The sequence below is a fragment of the Kluyveromyces marxianus genome, chromosome 1 (assembly GCF_001417885.1).
Source record: "Kluyveromyces marxianus DMKU3-1042 DNA, complete genome, chromosome 1".
NCBI lineage: Eukaryota > Fungi > Ascomycota > Saccharomycetes > Saccharomycetales > Saccharomycetaceae > Kluyveromyces > Kluyveromyces marxianus.
This window is the reverse complement of record NC_036025.1, coordinates 780,198-799,360: the sequence shown is the minus strand read 5'-3', so window position 1 is coordinate 799,360 and position 19,163 is coordinate 780,198. Positions and strand designations below refer to the sequence as shown.

Here is a 19,163-nt window from a genome sequence, read left to right as displayed (position 1 = left end):
ATGAGTCAAGAGAAGAAATTCAACTACTCTATTGACCAGGACACCCAGCTGGAATCTGGGGAGTTCCAAGAACAAAATAGCTTCGATAATGTGTCCGCTGCTCGCTCGCCTCCAAGCAGTGGCAGCAAATGGCAGGATTTCAAGGACTCGTTCAAACAGGCGGAAGTTGCCGAATTGGACCCTAATTTGACAGATGCTGAAAAGATGGCCATCTTGACCGCTAACGCACCATTGAAGAGGTCTCTAAAGTCCAGACACTTGCAGATGATCGCCATTGGTGGTGCCATTGGTACTGGTCTTTTTGTTGGTTCCGGTAAGGCCTTGGCTACTGCTGGTCCAGCCGGTATTCTTATCGGGTGGGGTTTGACCGGTACCATGATTTACTGTATGGTTATGGCCATGGGTGAAATGGCCGTTGCCTATCCTATCGCTGGTGGTTTCACCACGTATGCTTCTAGATTCATCGATGAATCGTTTGGTTTTGCTTTGAATACCAACTATATGTTGCAATGGTTGGTTGTCTTGCCCTTGGAAATTGTCGCTGCTTCGATCACCGTTGAGTTCTGGGACACCCCAGACAGATACAAGAGTGGGTTCGTCGCGCTCTTTTACGTTGTCATTGTCATTATCAACTTCTTCGGTGTCAAGGGTTACGGTGAAGCCGAATTCCTCTTCTCTTTCATCAAGGTCATCACCGTGGTTGGTTACATCATTCTAGGTGTCATCTTGACCTGTGGTGGTGGTCCAAAGGGTGGCTACATCGGTGGTAGATACTGGCACAACCCAGGTGCCTTTGCCAACGGGTTCAAGGGTGTCTGTTCCGTGTTCGTTACTGCTGCTTTCTCCTTTGCTGGTTCCGAATTGGTTGGTTTGGCCGCTGCTGAAACCGCTAACCCAAGAAAGTCCTTGCCAGGTGCCGCAAAGCAAGTCTTTTGGAGAATTACCCTTTTCTACATCTTGTCCCTTTTGATGGTCGGTTTGCTAGTGCCATACGACAGTAAGAGATTGATCGGTGCTAGTTCCGTCGACGCTTCTGCTTCCCCATTCGTTATCTCCATCAAGAACGCCGGTATCAGCGGTTTGCCTTCCGTCATCAACGTTGTCATCTTGATTGCCGTGCTTTCTGTCGGTAACTCTGCCGTGTTTGCCTGTTCCAGAACTATCGCTGCCTTGGCCGCTCAAGGTTCCTTGCCAAAGATCTGTGGTTACATTGACAGAACCGGTAGACCATTGGTTGGTATCTTCATAACCTGTTTCTTTGGTTTGTTGTGTTTCCTAGCCGCCTCCAAGAAAGAAGGTGATATCTTCAACTGGATGTTGGCCATTTCTGGTTTGTCCTCTTTGTTCACCTGGGCAGGTATCATGTTGTGCCACATCAGAGTCAGAAGAGCCTTAGCTGCCCAGGGCAGATCCACCAACGAATTGCCATTCGTCGCTCCAAGTGGTGTCTGGGGTTCTGTTTACGGTTTCGTCTTGATCATTTTGATCTTGATTGCCCAATTCTGGTTGGCCCTATACCCAATCGGTGCCTCCAAGCCAAACGCTTCCGACTTCTTCCAAGCATACTTGTCCTTCGTCGTCGCCATTGTCGCATACATTGGCCACAAGCTATGGAAGAGAAACTGGAGGTTGTTCATCAGAGCCAAGGATATCGACTTAGACACTGGTAGAAGAGAAACCGATATCGAAGCTTTGAAGGTCGAAATCGCCGAAGAAAAGGCTTGGCTTGCAAGCAAACCATTCTACTACAGAACTTTCAAGTTCTGGTGTTGAATGTATTATTATTATCCCTGGTCTTTTTTAAACCTTTTCCCATTCATTCATTCATTCATTCACTCGAATTTTATATGTATAGTATGGACGTGCATCCTAAACACACAACAAAACATTATGTAGAGTTGCCTAGACTATAGATTAGTCTAATTTTAATATAATACGAAAAATAGTACTTGTAAATTAGAAAAGTATGTGTAGCTATCGCTTTGCTTTCGCTTTGGCTTTGGGCTCTGTCTGCACTTAGAACTGAGGAAGAAACAAAAAAATTCCAAAAAATTAAGCCCTGCGGGGGGCTCGAACCCCCAACCTTGAGATTAAGAGTCTCACGCGCTACCGATTGCGCCAGCAAGGCTCACTTTGTTGAAATACAGGGCTCTAATTACCCACCATACCGCGACCACCGCAGCACGTGCTACCTACAACCTACACATAACTTTTTGCCGGACAGGACCGGAGATACCGGCCGAATCCCCCTAAAAAAAGAAGAGAAGGGTGCACGCAACACCCACACACCGCCGGTCAAACGGAATCAGATAGCAACCATCAACAAGATAAGAACCAAGCCCCAAGCCTATAGCCCTTTCCTTTCCTTTCCTGCGCAAAAAAAACAAAAAAATTATACAAAATACATGACTCTATGACTGCTCAATCTGTTTGGCTGATTAGCTGTCCCCTTTCCCAGCTTTTAAGAAACGGAAATATATAATTTGCTGTGATTGCTCTTTTGCCAAGACAAGGTGCAAAGATTTCGTCCATATTATACGGAGTTGTAGCAAAATAAAAAAATAAATAAAAATTTTTTTAAAGGTTTTTCCGTTTAGATTTAGGGAATTTAAAGGTTTTTCGTTTCTTTTTTGGAAGCGATGAGCTATTAGATACATCGAAAGAAGCAAACCAGGAGAAATAATCGGCGTTTGCGTGACTCGAAGAAGCGGAGAAGCGACTCGAGTTGTTATAAGTTTGGTTCGTATAAATATAGGCGCGTAATAAGTTGTTTGTTGGTACCCTGAAATAACAAGGGATACATAAGCATAGACACAGGCAAGTAAGCAAGCTAGCAAGCAGATCTAGGGATATGAGGAGTTTTGTTTCCCGACATGGGTCGTGTTTTGTTGATTTTTTGCATGTGTACAAGTACAGTCTCATGCGGCAGTACGTTTTCGTGCCGATTGGTGTGATAGTGATGTGGCTGATACTTTACGGGGTGAATAAGTTGATCAAGGATGTGATTGGAGTGGTTTTCCCTGCATCAGTTGCGGTGATGTTGTTTAATTTCGGGTCTCTTTGTGTTTTCAGCTGGATCAACGAGGAATATGCGCAGAAATACATTGGGATCATCGATATTCCGTTGAGTTGGGCGTTGAGATGGATGAACTTGTTTTTCACGCCAGCGTTTGTGACGTTGCCGTTGAGTCCCTGGATTTCTTTTAGGGAAGCGATGTTGATTGCGACGGCGTTTGTGTGTTTCTACTTGATCACGGGGTTCTGCTTGGCGTACACGACGATCTTTTGCCAGAAGGCGTTGGGGCTGTTCACGAAGTACCAGCCACTGAGCAGCAACAAGGAGGCGGACGAGGAGGAGAAACCCGTGGAGTTGAGTGCCTTGGATTCGACTACTTTGGGGTACAGTTCCGGTGAGGAAGAAGAGGAATCCGATGCGTACGATAGCGACGATGACATGCACAGTTTTGCCGATATTTTTTCCGAGCACCACCACGACGAGGACTTCCAGTTGCGGAACGTGGCCACGAACAGCGGGTTCCCCTTGGGCAGGCATCAAAGTAGGCACCATTCGCGTACGGTTATTTCGGTAGCGGACGATTCGTCGGCTCTGGAAGCCGGTTTCCTTGACCATACCAGCACAACAAAGAAGACCCAGGCATCGCAAGAGCTAGAAGAATATCTGGACGATGAGGACGATCTCATGACGTACCCTCTGCATGATCAGGGCCAGGGCCAGGGCCACACTAACCCTGCTGCATCAATGCCCCAGGAGCCACTGCCCGCCCTCTCGATGCCTCGTTCCAGCTGGGGCTCAAGAGGAATCGGAAGTGCCCATCACAGGCACCCAGATCACACGGGCCCCCATGAGGCGAACTGCGAGCGTGCCATCACAAGGCAAATGTCACGGTCCATCGAGCACAAGTTCATGATCAACATGTGGCACGACCATCTCCACCACATATTGTACGGCATCGGCTTTTTCGCTACCATCTTCACATACTACTTCTCGTGGTACCTCATGCCGTTCCAATTGTTCACCGCCGTATGCATGTTCTTCATCATCACAGACGCACCTCTAGTGCCAAACCCTAAATACAAAAAGTACTTGCACCCAACGCTCTGCTCTGTCGCGTTGTTCTGGCTCGTAGAACTCATCTCATCTCTCATCAAGCATCGCCACATAAAGTACTTCCTCTCGGACTTGCGCAAGTACAAAGTGGGCACCACGTATTTGAACTTATTCACTAATACACACACATCCGGAGACCACAAGAACTGGCCTGGTGCCGGTGACGTTATCACTTCCTGCATGGATGTCTCCATCGTCGCCCTATCCATGCCTATGTACACCTACAGAAGAGACTTGAAAAGGCACTTCGCAGCTCTAATGCCACCAATCCTAGCCCTCTGCGCTGTCACTCTCATGTTGAACCCATACATATGCTACAAAATCGGCATTAGTCCCTACAATTCCATCGGTTTCATAGGCAGAAGCATCACCTTGGCCTTGGGTATCCCCACCATCGAGAACTTCGATGGCTCTGTCACCGTCATGGCTGTTATCACCGTCGTAAGCGGTATCGCAGGTGCCATCTTCGGAGGTCCCATGCTAGACTTCTTCAGAGTCCCCAAGGACGACTTCATCACAAGAGGATTGACACTCGGATGCAATTGCGGGGCAATTGCAACAAGTTACCTTCTAACCGTAGACAGAAGAGCTGCTGCTATAAGTTCCTTATCCTTCGTTGTCTACGGTGCTCTCATGGTCATCCTAAGCTCTATAGGCCCAATCCAAGACTTCATCCACAACATCGTCTCCCTATAGTCCAACACTATTCTATTCTATTTCTATTCTATATACATCTCTAACCTAGTCTAATATAGTATAATATAATACCGTATTCTTATGGAAAATACGTCATTATATCCTTAAATGTGACATATTAAGTCCACACGTAACCATCCTTACAATAAACGCACATACACGCTTGGCTACGTCCTTCTGATTAAAATACTATATTTATGGGCCATCTCCCACACTCCGAATCACATTCGTATCCCAATTTTCTGGGCTGTTATCCTTATTTCTAAGCCTAATTAGGCTCATCGCCTTATATTGAATTTTCAAAGGTTTTTCCTTATTTAAAACTTTGGTAAAATATGAGAAATTCTAGTATATATATTCAAGGACATTTTAGACTTTAGATGGGGAAAGGGGCCGCAAGAAACATTGTTTTGTGGCACTAACAGGATTGTTTACAATTTGTGAGGTCGTTTGTTTGTTTAGAGTGTTGTTTGAGCGCCAAATCGCTTTCATTTCCAGTTTATTATAGTCTTTTAAAGAGAATATTTGCGCTGTTTTTTTTTAAATATTTGTTTGTGAATCAGATATCATTCCTTCTACTGGTGCTACGAGCTTGAGCTTCAATAGTTCACATTCTAGTGGGTAATAGATTTATAATCTGTGCCTTTGGTTTGGTTTTTTGTTTGGTTTTTTCATTGGGTGGAGTTTCATTCATTGGTGCAGCTTCTATAGGGTACTACTATATTTGTTCTGCAGTCTGGAGGAGAAATAAACATCAAGGTAGTTGTGTGCTTGTATTGTATTAATATCTAGGTGCCGGTTTTAATAGTTTCAGTGGGTTTTCTCTCTCTCTCTCTCTCCGTCTCTGATTTTAATTTTGTTCTGTCTCGAAGAGGATCGACCATAGTAAATCGTTTTAAGGTCAGCCGCATATACAGCCTGTCAATCAGTTAGAAATGCCCAGTACAGAACCAGAAAATACGCATCACCTCTCTAGAGAGGCTTCTTTGAAAAGAACGCTATCGATATCGAAATCTCTAAAGGGTTTGTTTAAGTCTGGGTCGGCAACTCCGGCCGCAGCTTCAGGCACTCCTTCTCCGCCTCCTCCGCCTGCTACTCCTTCAGTAACAGCACCATCGGCATCTCCTGAACCTCCGGCTTCTAACGTTGTCAAAGAAAGGCCCAACGGTTTGAAGAACCTAACGGCGAATAAAGAAAAGGAGTTCAAGAGTAGTCGGAGAGGTGCTGCTTCGCCAAGCCTTTCCCCTACAAGACACGTCGCATTGCCAAACATTGGAAAACTCTCCCTTGCGCACAAGGGTCAGGCAGAAGTGAGCACGATACATGAAAATAGCTCCATAGGAAGCAATGGTGATGAAGAAGATTCTCTGGAAAGTTTACCCTTGACCAAAGATTTATCCTCTGGAAAGAGACACAACTCGTCTGTTTCCATGAATGAGTCCGAATACGGTAAGAAAATGGTGGTGCCAATACCATTCGATACTGCAGCACATGTGGGTGATTTGGATCCGCTTGTGTGCGAAAGCATTGATGATCAGCTTTCTAAATCGTTTGATCATAAAGACCAGGCGCCAAGAAGGTGGCGGTCCATTCAACAGCATAAGAATAACTCATTCTCATTTCGTCCAAGGGCAATGTCTAATCCTCCAATAAAACCACATGCGAACCCAAAGGGATCAACTCCTAGTTCTAATTCCAGTTCCAGTTCCAGAGAAAGATCCAATACGTCAAGTATTGACATCTTACTGCATCACGAACCAGACGCCAAGGTTTTCTACAAATCAGAACAATTCACTGTCTACGAGGACGGTCACCACGTACACCACTTGAGAGTTGCCCCCATGATACATGACTTAGAACAAACTTTAAACAAGCCTAAAAACTCATTTTCACTAACAGGTTTCTTCAAGAGTCATCGTCCTGCAGCAGATGAAACTGAAAACTTGGCTACAGCCCTGTCTCTACTACCAAACAACCGTTGCAACTTCCATAAGAGGCTCAGTCAGATAATAGATGATGGAAAGCCAGAAGGTTCTGAATCGGATGGAGATACTGACGGTGGTATCTCTAGCCGTTCAACCGCAACAACAGAGAACGAAACAGATTCAAACGAGGAAAGCGAATATTCCCATTTGAAAACACCAGATGTACCGAAAATTGTTAATGAGAAGTCTGTCATTGGGTCAGAAGAACTAAAATTGATTAACCAGCTAACGACAAAGATCGATAATAGCTTCTCGTCGAATCTGTCCAAGACGGATACTAATGATGCATCTAAAAAGCAGCACTTGAGCGACAAGTACGGAAAATCCATTGGTGTAATAGGGCAAGGTGCTTATGGTGTTGTAAAACTTTGTTACAAGATCATCAACTCGGACGACCATGACCGTGAAGAAAACACGTACCGCCAAGACGATAAGCTATTCTACGCGGTGAAAGAACTCAAGCCAAGGCCCGATGAACCAAGGAAAAAATTCAGTACTAGATTGACATCAGAGTTTGTGATAGGTTTATCTTTAAGTGGTGGTAACAAATCAAGACATGACACTGCCAGATCTCATCCAAATATCCTGAAAGTTATTGATTTGATGCAAACAACTTCAGCATTTTACGAAGTGATGGAATTTTGTCCATCTGGAGATTTATACAGTTTGATAACGAGATCTTCAAAATCTGGATCTGTCCTTCATCCGCTGGAAGCCGACTGTTTCATGAAACAACTATTACATGGTATACAGTACATGCATGAACATGGTGTGGCGCATTGTGATATTAAACCGGAGAATCTATTGTTCCAGCCTAATGGCGTATTGAAAATTTGCGACTTTGGAACCAGTTCTGTGTTTCAAACAGCCTGGGAAAAGAAAGCTCATTTCCAGGTCGGTGCAGCTGGATCTGAACCATACGTCGCTCCAGAAGAGTTTATTCCTAAACAACAATATGATCCTAGATTAGTGGACTGTTGGAGTTGCGGTATCATATATTGCGTTATGATTCTTGGCCATTACCTATGGAAAATCGCTATTAAGGGGAAAGATCCTGTTTATGATGCCTTCTTGGAAGATATGACAAAGCGTAATGAGTATTATGTTTTTGAAGAGATGAAGCATGTCTCTTCAGATTTAAATCGGTATAGAACAGCTGCGCTTTATCACATTTTCCAAGTTGATCCCCAGAGAAGAATAACTATCGATGGATTGCTCAAAACACCATGGATGAAAAGAACCAAGTGTTGTGTCACATATGCGCCAAGAGCCATGTAAACGTAAAACAAAGCAAAACATTTTAATACATTAAAAAGAGGTTACATACACCTCGCATTTTTTTCTACCTCATGTTATAACCTTTTATGATGGCTTGTTTGCTATTTGTTATTTTCAACACTATGATGATTAATAGCTCTTCAATCTATTCTATATACATGATATACTTTCTATGTGTGCATTAGTCCGCATTATTCTTTCTCTTTTTACTTCTTCTTCTTCTTCTTCTTCTTCTTCTTCCTGTATTATTTTCAAACTCTTTACAAAACCTTACTTGCCAATGCACATATCTTGTTGTAGCCCTTATCTCTAAGTTCCCTTCCAACAACACCATCATTACCCATAATTCTGGACCCTAGAGGCTCCCCATTGTTCTTGTTGATCAGAACACATGCGTTATCCCCAAATGCAATCGTCGATCCATCGGGACGAACCATATTTCTTTGCTTCGTACGCACTACAACAGCGTGGACAATGTCACCCTTTTTCACTCTGTTATTGTTGGATTGACCAGTAATATTTTGCGTCAAAGGCTTAGCCTTTTTGACAACACATACGATCTTATCACCGATTCTACCTGGAGATTTTGGAGAACCTTTCCCAAGAACTTTGATACATTCAGCAATTTGAGCACCGGAATTGTCGATAACCTTCAATAAAGACTTCAAATAAATCATTTTTCTATATTTACAGTGTTTCACTCCCTTTGCTAAGCCTTGTATGTAGCCTTTATGAACAGTAAAACCAGTTGCTTTCTTGTTAAAACTATCAAAGTTCTTCTTTAAACCTTTAGTAGAGAAGCCTTTTGACTTCTTCTTTCAATTTGGCCTGTTGAAATTTTTTAGCTTCTAATGTCGGTCACGTGGACATGTTGAATGATTAAACTTGTTACCCGGATTGTTCGTGATCATGTGATCATGTGATCTGTTTTATTTGCCAAAGAGAAAGGTTGAACTAGGCCTGTAAAGTACACTTCTACACCGTACGAGCTAGTAATACCTAGATGAGTGGATGAGTGGATGAATGCGATATTATTAATTATCATTATACATTAAGAGTTTTATTAGTCATTACAAGTTCAAGTTCAAAATATTAATGGATGAGGATTCTTTCAATAATTAGTTAGGGCGACTTTGATCATATCTAGCTCCCACCTTCGAGTAAGGTCCTTTGTTAGACATCCCTTGACAGCATTGAATAGGCTCTGATATTTAACCTCGGTATTTGGTGGGGGTACGGTATCTAGATCGCAACTGCAGACTTGGCTGAGAGTTTTAACATCATACTTACCAGAAGTGATGATTGCACGAAGTCTTGGTTCGTAGTCATGCTTGAAGGGCAATTTTCCCGTAAGCATTGTATAAATGAGGACACCGACGGCCCAGATATCTGCACTCGGACCGATAGGAGGTGGGTTTGGTTCAAGGAGTTCCGGTGCGGCGTATGGCAACGATCCTATTCTGCTTACGTTGTCATTGATATGATCGAATCCATCATTAGGAATATTTGTTAATGAATCTATTTTCTGGGTAAATGTTATGGTTGGCGAGGAATGCTCGGAAGTTTCTTTATTTTTTTGTGCATGAACATTCAATGGGGTATCATCATGAATTAACTTTTTATCGAAAATAAGCTGTCTTAATTTGGAGCTTGGTCTGACAGAGTTGCTTGTACTTGTTGTAGTCGATGAAGAGGATCTTGGAATAGAAGGTCTTCTTCTTATACGTACCGTAGATCCATCTAGTAATGATTTGATTTGAATAGATTCGCGGTCTGTTTGAGTATCGTTGAAGCGGCCATAAAAGTGGCTCATGCCAAAATCACACAACAATAGCTTCCAGTCTTTATAATTCTCCGATTCTTTCTCTATGAGACAGTTTTCTAATTTTATGTCGCCATGCGCGATATGTTTAGAATGCATATATTGGATTGCATCGATCAATTGCAATGTCAACGCAGTCGTTATTTGGCATCGTTCATCTAATGATATTTTGGAGTGATGGCATTCTCCCCATGATACCACCAAATCGTAAAGCGTTCCGTGATCGATTTTGTCTGTTAAACAGTATGCTACCAGGTCTTCCTCTACTTTCCAGTTTGTTAATGGAAGGATATTGGGATGACATAGTTTCGACCATACTGAAATTTCTCTCATGACCTGTCTCTTAACCATCATGTTATCTCTAAACTTGATGATTTTCATGGCCTTTTTCTTTGCCTTTGAGTGGTCCGGTTTTTTATTCTCTATATTCCTTTGATCTTGCTGATCTTCGATGGGTGTATGACACTCCCTAATCATACCCCAAGCGCCAAATCCGATAATTTTACCAAGGCTATAGCCTAATACTACGGAACTCTTATCATCTCTTTTGAACGAGTTGGACCCCGGTGTAAAAGAGTTCAAATATTTCGATGCAACAGATCCATGTCTAGATCTAATATTGTTGAGTGAACCGCTGCGGCTCAACTTATCGCGCTTTAAGATATTCATAATCGTCTTGTAGTCATGTCCTGGGCTGATATCCTGGATGATCTTCTTCCGTTGTGAAAATGGCATGTTAATGAAATCTGATGGTATAGATCTTACGATCCTTTCGATATCTTGGTCTGATATTTCCAGCATAGCAGGGGGCGTCTTGAGCGATGAGGGAGAAAATAGAGATGATGAATCCGGCCGGGAAATCGGTATGTGCAGCTGCTGTTTCTCCGGTTTGGCATTGGGCAACGGGATTGGCTCCACTTGCGAATGTAAGTCGTCAAGATGTAAAATAGATTCCTTCTGGTTCTTATCCAGGAACTCCGATTCCCATGTGTTAAACCTCGTGAGCGTATTAGCATCTTCTGAACTCTGCCATCTCGAAACCGCCTCTGAAAAGTCAAAGTCTGGAATATATTCATCTTGCATATCGTTGAATAAGGGAATCGCATCGTGGTGGAATTGGTCCTTAAAGTATGGATGTCTCATCGGAGACTCGCCAGAAGAAAACCGACGCCTTGTCGTCTGTGGCAACCTGGGTCTCCTGTACCCACCTACATCCGGCTTCGCATTGATTTCAATGGGCACTGGATCCTGTGCAACAGACTCGCTATTCGCCGTCGTATCAGTGCTATTATTGGGAAAATGCATAGGCCGATACTTCATATCATCGTACATACGAATACCTGTAACATCGTTAAAATTAGCCTTCTCCGAATCAGAATAAACCCTAGCCAACCGGCTCGAACTGTCATTCTCAAGACCAAGTATTCCATCCCCCTTGAGTCTTCTCCTTGGCTTGAACGAAAGATGTTCATCGTTATCTTCCTCTTCTTCCCCGTGATTATTATTATTACTACCACTCACTGAGTCAACACTATGACTATATGAATCATTCTTATGTCGTAGTTGAAAGGACTCACTCTCCTTCGCCTCTCGCTGCGCTAGTGACTGCAATGACCCCACAGAAACCACTTCACTCGGGAAATCTCTTTCGTAAAGGGTCGGCGTGCTAGACCGTTTGATCCCTGAAATCACGTCATAACTTGATGACATTTCTCAGCAGAAACAAGTATAAACACACACACACCAAGCCAGAACAACCAAGCGTATCTGTCTCAACTGAAAAACACACGCAATCTCGAACCAGGGGCTACGCTTAAAATTAAAACTAAACTAAACTTAAGTTAAGTTAAGTTAAATTAACCTCTCGTTTTGAACAACACTCGCACCGTTTCGCTCCGCAAAATGTACCGAAAAACAATCCTCCGTACCGAATATTATCCTGCTGCGTGATTAGCCGTCTTCTTGGGCCCTGGATCTCTATTTTTCCGCCTTCTCCCCTTGACCTAAACCGAGGATCATCATCTTTATTATTATTATTAAATACTAACTATTAAAGGCGGTGAAGTTTCCAACCGTTTGATGGTTTCACCAAGTCCGGGTTACCATGTGGGAATAAGCGGTCATGTGACTAGTGACTACCTACTCTAACAAGAACAAAGTGGTAACGAAACGAAACGGCTACCAGACATCATACAAAGATATATTCATTCGTATACAATAGAGATATATACATACGTATTGTAGTGATACTAGAACTGGAGGTATACGAACGCCTGGTGAGACTCCCCCAGCAGGGAACGCCTCGAAAATAAATACGGTCGTGCATCCTTGCAACAAACGATGGTCATTGAGTCTTGAATTGTGTGTGTGAGTGTACTTTTTTACTTTACTCTGGAATATAATAAATCTGGTTCATGGAGCGCTACTACAACGCATCCATGCAGCCACACAGGCCGGCACCATTCGGGGAATTAGAAAATAGAACAAGTTCATAAATGTAGAAGAAACGTAACTGCATTTTTTGTTTGTTTGTTTGTTTAAACGTTCACTCTTTCTAGTTCTTCTCTACCAGCCTTGGTGTACAAGTATGCATTGTAGTCTCTGCAGTTCACCCACCAAGCCCAGTAGATAGAGAATGGAAGGATAACGTACAAAGCTTGGGACTTGACTCTTCTGAAAGTGTTGAAAACAGCGTTGTTGAAGATGTTGTTCAATGGCTTTTGAGCGTATGGAGAAACAGAGTACATGGTGATACCCTTTTGAGCTGGAGAGCCGATGCTACCCCACCAGCCCATGTAAGTCTTAGCGTGTGGACCACCCATTTTGTTTGTGTATTGATTGATGTGTTTTAGTTTGAGTTGATGTACTACCCACTGGAAAAAAGTGTAATCTAAACTGATTAACCAAATACCAGCCAAAAACAACCAGATGTACAATAATATGTAACACTCTCTCTAATCAAAACTATATATACCTTCAATTGTGAATAGATATATACAGCTTAAAGGTTTTATTTTATATATATATAATGTCGCTTCGAAAGATTTTTTTGTTTTTTCGTTTTGGAGCGAAAAAGCCGAAACCGGGTATCATTGGTTCGTGCGGGGTGACTATTGGGGTGAGAGGTGTGTATGTATTGTTGGTCACGTGTGTGTCACGGGGTTTGCTAATACAAATGGATATACATTTAGTCGCCAAGGGCCATGGGCCAAGGGTCATAGGCCATGAGTCATGGGCCATGGGCCAAGGCCCAAGGCCCATGGCTCACGCCTTTATATACTTTTGAAGGTTGTTCCCCCCCCCTCTCTGCTTTGCCTACTTCTTTCTGTGGTAGATCTTGTTCAAGAACAAGGTTAGCACCTCGGCCTTGAAGCCACGGGACTCGTCGATGTTGGCGATCTTGGCTCTCAACTCGGATGCAACCTTCTCCTCGTACTCGTGGTAGATGGACTCGATGTCCAACTCGTTGAAAACAGCTCTGCACTTTTGTTCCTTCTCGGCATCCTTTCTACCGTAGTTCTCGTCTAGCACCTTTCTTTGCTCTGGGCTGGCCTTCTTCAACGCAATGTTGATCACCCACGAACACTTGTTGTCTTGGATATCGGTACCGATCTTACCAATGTCCTCAGGCTTACCGAAACAGTCTAAGTAGTCGTCCTGGATTTGGAAGTACTCACCCAATGGGATTAGCACGTCGCGGGCCTGCTTCAAGTCTCTTGGGTCCGTGATCCCGGCAGCGTATAGCGCTAGAGCCACAGGCAAGTAGAAGGAGTAGTATGCGGTCTTGAAAATGACAATGAAGGAGTGCTTCTCCAACGAAAACTTGGACAAATCGACCTTGTCCTCAGGTGCCGTTATCAAGTCCAACAATTGACCCAATTCCGTTTGGAAAGTAACGTCGTGGAACAATTCTAATATATCAACGTAGTATGGCTCCTGCCTGAAGTGGTTCTTCAACAAACAGTAGATCGCACCCTCCAACATGAACGCATCGTTGATGGCAATCTCACCAACATTTGGAACCTTGTACCAGCATGGTTGACCTCTTCTGGTAATCGATTTGTCCATCATGTCGTCAGCAACCAAGAAGTACGCTTGCAAAAGCTCAATACACCAACCCAAAATAGCAACCTTCTTGTACTCTTCATCAGACAATTCGTCAACGCTCTTGTAACCCTTCAACAACGCATATGTATCAACAACACTCAACCCACGGTTCAACTTACCACCCACAGAGTTGTAGTTCAATGACTTCTCGTACCATTGGATTGCCTCTTCTGGCATACCATAGCCAGCCAAGATGTCTCTTAACTCCTTCACTAAAGAAGGGAACACGTTCAAAAACTTCGTTCTGTTGTCACTCATTTCTATTCTTACCGATACTTGCTGGGTAATTGGGCACCTAACACAATACTAATTGATCAACAAATATTCAATATTCAATATATACAATCCCTATATATAAGATTTAAACTCATGCAAGAATGGTATCATCAGACGCTCTTCCAGTTGCTTGTTGTAAATGTTTTAAACGACGAGTTTTCTCGCGCGACTTTGGTGATAAAATTTTAAAGTCACGTGTATACACTTCATTCAGCAGGACCAGCGTCCAGGGCAGGACCAGTGACGACTGAGGCCAGTAGCCCCACTCGACGCTCCGTGCTCTTTGGGTGTCAGATTTTTGATGTTGTTTTCTAGTATACATTTAAGTGTAGTGCAGTATATAAAAGTGAAGTAGTAGTAGTAGTAGTAGTCTAGTGTGGATGCGTCATTTAAAGCAAGAAACTTAGTGTCTTCTGGAACGCTTGGACTTGCCTGGACGTGGGGCCTTACCCTTCATCTTTCTGGTGGAGAATTCAGGCATTTCTGCTGAGGATTGCGCGTCATTCTTTCTCTTGAAACGTTTCATACCTCCCATACCGTATTTGGAGTTCTTGGCTTGTCTCTTGAAGTTTGGCTTACGTTTGGTTTCAGTCTCGGCAGCATCTTCAACACCGATATCGAAGTCGTCTCCGCCAATTTCGTTATGCTTTCTCTTCTTCTTCAAGTCCTTGATCTTATCGAGAGTTTCTCTCTTTTCCTTTTGACGTTGTTGTAGGGTGGCTACTTGCACTTGCTTACCGAACTTCTTCAAGTTTCTTTGTTTCCTGGCTTCTTCACGGGCCTTCTTTTCGCTGGCTTCCTTGACAAGTTTCGACTTCAATCTGTCCATGTGTTCGTCACTCTTGACCATTTCAGCGAAGTAGTCCAAAGGTCTCTTGAATGGCACCTTTAGTTTCTTTAGCTTCTCGCGAGCAATCACGACGGCGTCGAGGGATTGTTTGTAAAATGCTAATTCTCTTTCCGTGTCGTCGTAGATGTCCTTGATATTCTCATCCGTTAGAAGCTGCGAGGTGACGGCTTGGTGTTCTTGGAAGGAGTGTTTTTCCCATGGCAACTGCACACGCTCTAGAGCGTCCTTAATGGCCTTGATATTGTTAACAGTGGTCTTTTGGTATGGGACGACATCAGCATCGTCGTCAAATTCGACATCAGATAGTGGAACATCTTCCTCTTCTTCTTCTTCTTCCTCCTCTTCTTCTTCTTGCTTTTTCTCTTCCTCTTCCTCTTCCTCTTCCTCATCTTCCTCATCATCAGAATCAGAATCACTGTTGGCTAGCTTCTCAAGATCTAGACGCTCCTCCTCACTCTCTTCCTCCTCGTCTTCTTCACTCTCAGCCTCCTCAACTGGCTGCTCTTGCTTCTTGGCCAGCTTCTTCAACTTCCTCTTCTCTTTTCTCGATAGAGCCTTGCTTTCATACTCCTCAGGCTCTCCACTGGCTTCATTCTCAGACTCAGATTCTGACTCAGCCTCTGCTGCAGCCTCAGCTGCCTTCTTGGCCTTCAAATCCTCCTTGCTCACCGTAACTGGAGCATCTTCCTCACTCTTTGATTTCGCAGATCTCTTGTTCTGTTTCGAAACTTCCTTCTTCTCTGCCCCTTCAACAGCCTTTTGGCGCTGCAGTAGCTCCTTTAACTTATATCCCTTAGCCATTATTGAGTTTCTACGTTTTCGATACTATCTAACTACCCAATTAAACCACAGATAACTATACTCTATACCCTCTTCTCTTCCTTATACCTCATCTCATCGCAGCTCATCTCATCTCATCGCTTGGAAAATTTTTAGCCATATACGTTTCGAGAAAAAGAAATACTGGCGAAACCTTTAAATCCAGTCAAGCTTCACCATATTAAATATACATATACATATACATATACGTGTATATACAGCAGTGGGAATCCTGGAGAGTAGTGCGAAGAGTGTTTGAAAAGGCCTCACACCAACCCTTTCTGTTTTAGTTTCTCATATAATTCGTTGTCGATATAAGACTTTAGTGACGGACCATCTTGTACCACGTGACCACTCTCTGACAAGCCCTTTCTACGTCTTGTCTTCATGACAAAGTCTCTACTTAGGCTTGCATTGGGTGCTGGCTTCAATTTTGGAATGAACGCTTCTTCGTCTAGCACGTCTCCTGGGACTTTCCTCCATATCTTGTTCCAGAAGTGCATCTGGCACATTCCGGCGCCCGTGGTTGCGACTCTCAAGTCAGTTTCGAACCCAACAGACTCGATCACAGGCAGCTGTGCTTTAATCTCGATGAATGGTGACGCGAGTATCTTTTCGGTCTTGTATATTCTGCCTCCTCTGCGTCTCTTGATGAGGCCCTCTACCACGGTTTCCAACACTCCAGAGACTATAATGTCTACTTCGTAGATGGGTTCCATGATTATGGGTGTTGCGGTCATTAGTGCTATGTAGCAGGCCTTTCGTGTCATTGGCACTAGCTGGGACGGGATGAAGTCGTCTAGTTTATCCTTTTGGAGTTTGAACTCTAGAAGTTTGAACTGGCACGCGTGGATCCGTTCGTCTGCCAATGGGCCCTCTTTGACGGCCCATTCGAACCCTTGAAGAATGTACGGACGGAACTGTTTTAGCAGCTTTTTGTCCGTCTCCTCTGGCAAAGTATCATCTATGAATACGTTACATTGTGAGAGACCCCAGCAGTTTCTGGCTGCTAAAGAATCCCAGCCATACTCTGTTCTGAGTCTCTTTGAAAACTTTCTGGCGTCGTTCAATTCCGCAGGGCTTATCTCTCCGTGCGTTAGATCACGAACAATCTTACCATCTAGTTTCTCAGCCATAACACTGATCGATACTATGTTGTTATTTGAGCTCACTGGTATCGATGCAAATGATTCGGTGTCGCAGCTCTCTGCAAATTGTACGAGCGGAGGACTTACCTTGATTTCGATCTCGCTGAAGGTGTGTCTGAGTTCCTCCATTACGCAATCGAGATAGAGTTCCCCAGTACCCATAATGATACATTCACCACTCTCTTCCACTCTAACCACTAACGCAGGATACATGTAATTGGCCTTCTGTAGCCCCTTCAATAGTCTTGGAAGTTCGCTTGGCTTTTGAGGTTGAAGAGCCAATTTGAACACCGACTCATTTAAGAAATCAATAGGTGGTAATGGTGTCTCGATCACGCTGGACAATGTTGCATACTTTGTGTATTGATCTTCGAGACCCTTCAGAAGAACAATTTGGCCCTTGTGAGCTTCTTTGATCTCATAAACGTAACGTCCACCCAATAATGCAATTTTTTCTACCGTGATCTTGGAGTGTTCGTTTTCCTCGCTGGCATCGACGCTTTCAACTGCTTCATTGAATATGAAAAGCTTATTCCCCCTTTTCACTGACCCAGCTATTACTCGACACAATGACCAACTCGAACCCTCGTGATCCATATGCCTTAGCACTTGAATAGTAGTAGTTCCTGTATCGCTGTCGGCATTTGTAGAGGTGATACCCACCACACGTTCACGATTCAAATGTTCTATAGCATCAATAAAGCACGTATAGTGTGGAAGAATAGCATGAAACACACCATACAACAATGGTTGTGGATCCTTGGCTAATAGTTCATCAGAAAGTCTTACATGGAAATGCGTCTCAATGATTCTTCTTAAACTGTCTTCGGAAGCTGATAACGTTTGAGTGAAAACCTTGTATATTGGCTTTAAGATAAATTGTATGAAAGCGATACTTTCAGTAATGAACTCTGTTTGATAGAACCCTCCATCTCTGTAGTTGATTTGTCCCCAAAGATGAGCGACAAACTGATCAGTTTTCTGTTTCAATCCCTTGGCGTAAAATGAAGCCACGAAGGAATCAATAGAAAACAAAAACCCAAACTTGGTACTACCAAATAGCACATTACCAAGCTCTGGTGAGTACCTTTTTCTTGTGTATGTATTGATTTCATCCACCGTATGCTGTAATTTATGATATGCATCCACTACTGGTAACTTCAAGTCTAATATTAATCTATCGATTTTATTCAATACTATGACGAACGGTATCCCATTTTTTGAAAGCTCTCTGATCAACTTTGAAACTATTGAGTTTATGCCCTCTATCACATCAATGACAATCACACCGTACTGACATGCTCTCATAGTAATGCCCACATCATCCCAGAAGTTAACATGTCCTGGAGAATCCAACATAGTGACCGCATATGTCCGTCCTCTTGAGGATTCATAGGCAAATGACATACCATTCAACCTTAAGGAGACGCCACGTTCCTTTTCTATTGTCGCATTATCCAAATATCTAGCTGGCTCCCACCCTTCTTTAGCTTTCTTGGTCAATGACGGAAGATTCTGATGAGTATCCATCGCAAACATATCAACAAAAGAGGTTTTCCCCGAGTGCAATGCCCCAAAAACACCAATATTAAGCTGACGATCCTGTATCTTGAAAATGTCCATCAAATAATCCCTATCGAAAAGAACCTTAGGCGCTCTCTTATTAGCATTATCGTGCTCTTCTCTTCTCCTGCCATTGCTACCTTCAACCAAAGGTTTCTCGGGCTCTCTATCTTCAATTTCAACCAAAACATCTACATCTTCATCCAATGGACCATTATTATCTCGAAGAACTAAGTCCCTATTTTCATTATCGTCCTCTATTCTCTCGTTTTCATTCCTCTCATCGTCAGATTCATAACTCTCAGATGCATCATCGGAATCCGCCAATTCCGTAGGATCTCCTATAAAATTACCAAACTCATCGTATAAATCTTCATCCATATTCTATATTTTAGTATTACAAGTCCCTTTGAATAATACGTTTGGGCACCGTGGACTATCAAATCTCCTTGGCCCTCTCTCTCTCTCTTTAGCTCTCTCTCTTGAGAGG

At 43.3% G+C, this 19,163-nt stretch overlaps 8 protein-coding genes and 1 non-coding gene across 9 annotated transcripts; 2 read left to right on the top strand and 7 right to left on the bottom strand.

Annotated features, from left to right (window-relative positions):
* On the top strand, nt 1–1,773 carry GAP1 (amino acid permease GAP1; the record flags this gene model as incomplete). The annotated part of the gene is made up of 1 exon (XM_022820851.1): nt 1–1,773. One exon carries the CDS (start codon nt 1–3, stop codon nt 1,771–1,773), a length of 1,773 nt encoding a protein of 590 aa, XP_022673914.1.
* Nucleotides 1,774–2,054: 281 nt separating this feature from the next.
* Nucleotides 2,055–2,129, bottom strand: KLMA_R106. Its single transcript has one exon. It is a non-coding gene; the product is annotated as a tRNA-Lys (tRNA).
* A 722-nt stretch (nt 2,130–2,851) lies between these two features.
* KLMA_10393 (LrgB family protein) lies at nt 2,852–4,825 on the top strand (the record flags this gene model as incomplete). Its single annotated transcript, XM_022820840.1, has 1 exon — nt 2,852–4,825. The coding sequence occupies one exon, from the start codon at nt 2,852–2,854 to the stop codon at nt 4,823–4,825; it is 1,974 nt and encodes a 657-aa protein (XP_022673913.1).
* Nucleotides 4,826–8,348: 3,523 nt separating this feature from the next.
* On the bottom strand, nt 8,349–8,765 carry MRPL38 (mitochondrial 54S ribosomal protein uL14m; the record flags this gene model as incomplete). Its single annotated transcript, XM_022820829.1, has 1 exon — nt 8,349–8,765. One exon carries the CDS (start codon nt 8,763–8,765, stop codon nt 8,349–8,351), a length of 417 nt encoding a protein of 138 aa, XP_022673912.1.
* Nucleotides 8,766–9,199: 434 nt separating this feature from the next.
* On the bottom strand, nt 9,200–11,620 carry NNK1 (protein kinase NNK1; the record flags this gene model as incomplete). Its single annotated transcript, XM_022820818.1, has 1 exon — nt 9,200–11,620. One exon carries the CDS (start codon nt 11,618–11,620, stop codon nt 9,200–9,202), a length of 2,421 nt encoding a protein of 806 aa, XP_022673911.1.
* An 827-nt stretch (nt 11,621–12,447) lies between these two features.
* On the bottom strand, nt 12,448–12,732 carry QCR8 (ubiquinol--cytochrome-c reductase subunit 8; the record flags this gene model as incomplete). Its single annotated transcript, XM_022820807.1, has 1 exon — nt 12,448–12,732. One exon carries the CDS (start codon nt 12,730–12,732, stop codon nt 12,448–12,450), a length of 285 nt encoding a protein of 94 aa, XP_022673910.1.
* Nucleotides 12,733–13,225: 493 nt separating this feature from the next.
* Nucleotides 13,226–14,275, bottom strand: ERG20 (bifunctional (2E,6E)-farnesyl diphosphate synthase/dimethylallyltranstransferase; the record flags this gene model as incomplete). The annotated part of the gene is made up of 1 exon (XM_022820795.1): nt 13,226–14,275. The coding sequence occupies one exon, from the start codon at nt 14,273–14,275 to the stop codon at nt 13,226–13,228; it is 1,050 nt and encodes a 349-aa protein (XP_022673909.1).
* Nucleotides 14,276–14,696: 421 nt separating this feature from the next.
* Nucleotides 14,697–15,944, bottom strand: EBP2 (Ebp2p; the record flags this gene model as incomplete). Its single annotated transcript, XM_022820784.1, has 1 exon — nt 14,697–15,944. The coding sequence occupies one exon, from the start codon at nt 15,942–15,944 to the stop codon at nt 14,697–14,699; it is 1,248 nt and encodes a 415-aa protein (XP_022673908.1).
* A 284-nt stretch (nt 15,945–16,228) lies between these two features.
* Nucleotides 16,229–19,054, bottom strand: SNU114 (U5 snRNP GTPase SNU114; the record flags this gene model as incomplete). The annotated part of the gene is made up of 1 exon (XM_022820773.1): nt 16,229–19,054. The coding sequence occupies one exon, from the start codon at nt 19,052–19,054 to the stop codon at nt 16,229–16,231; it is 2,826 nt and encodes a 941-aa protein (XP_022673907.1).
* Nucleotides 19,055–19,163: the final 109 nt, after the last annotated feature.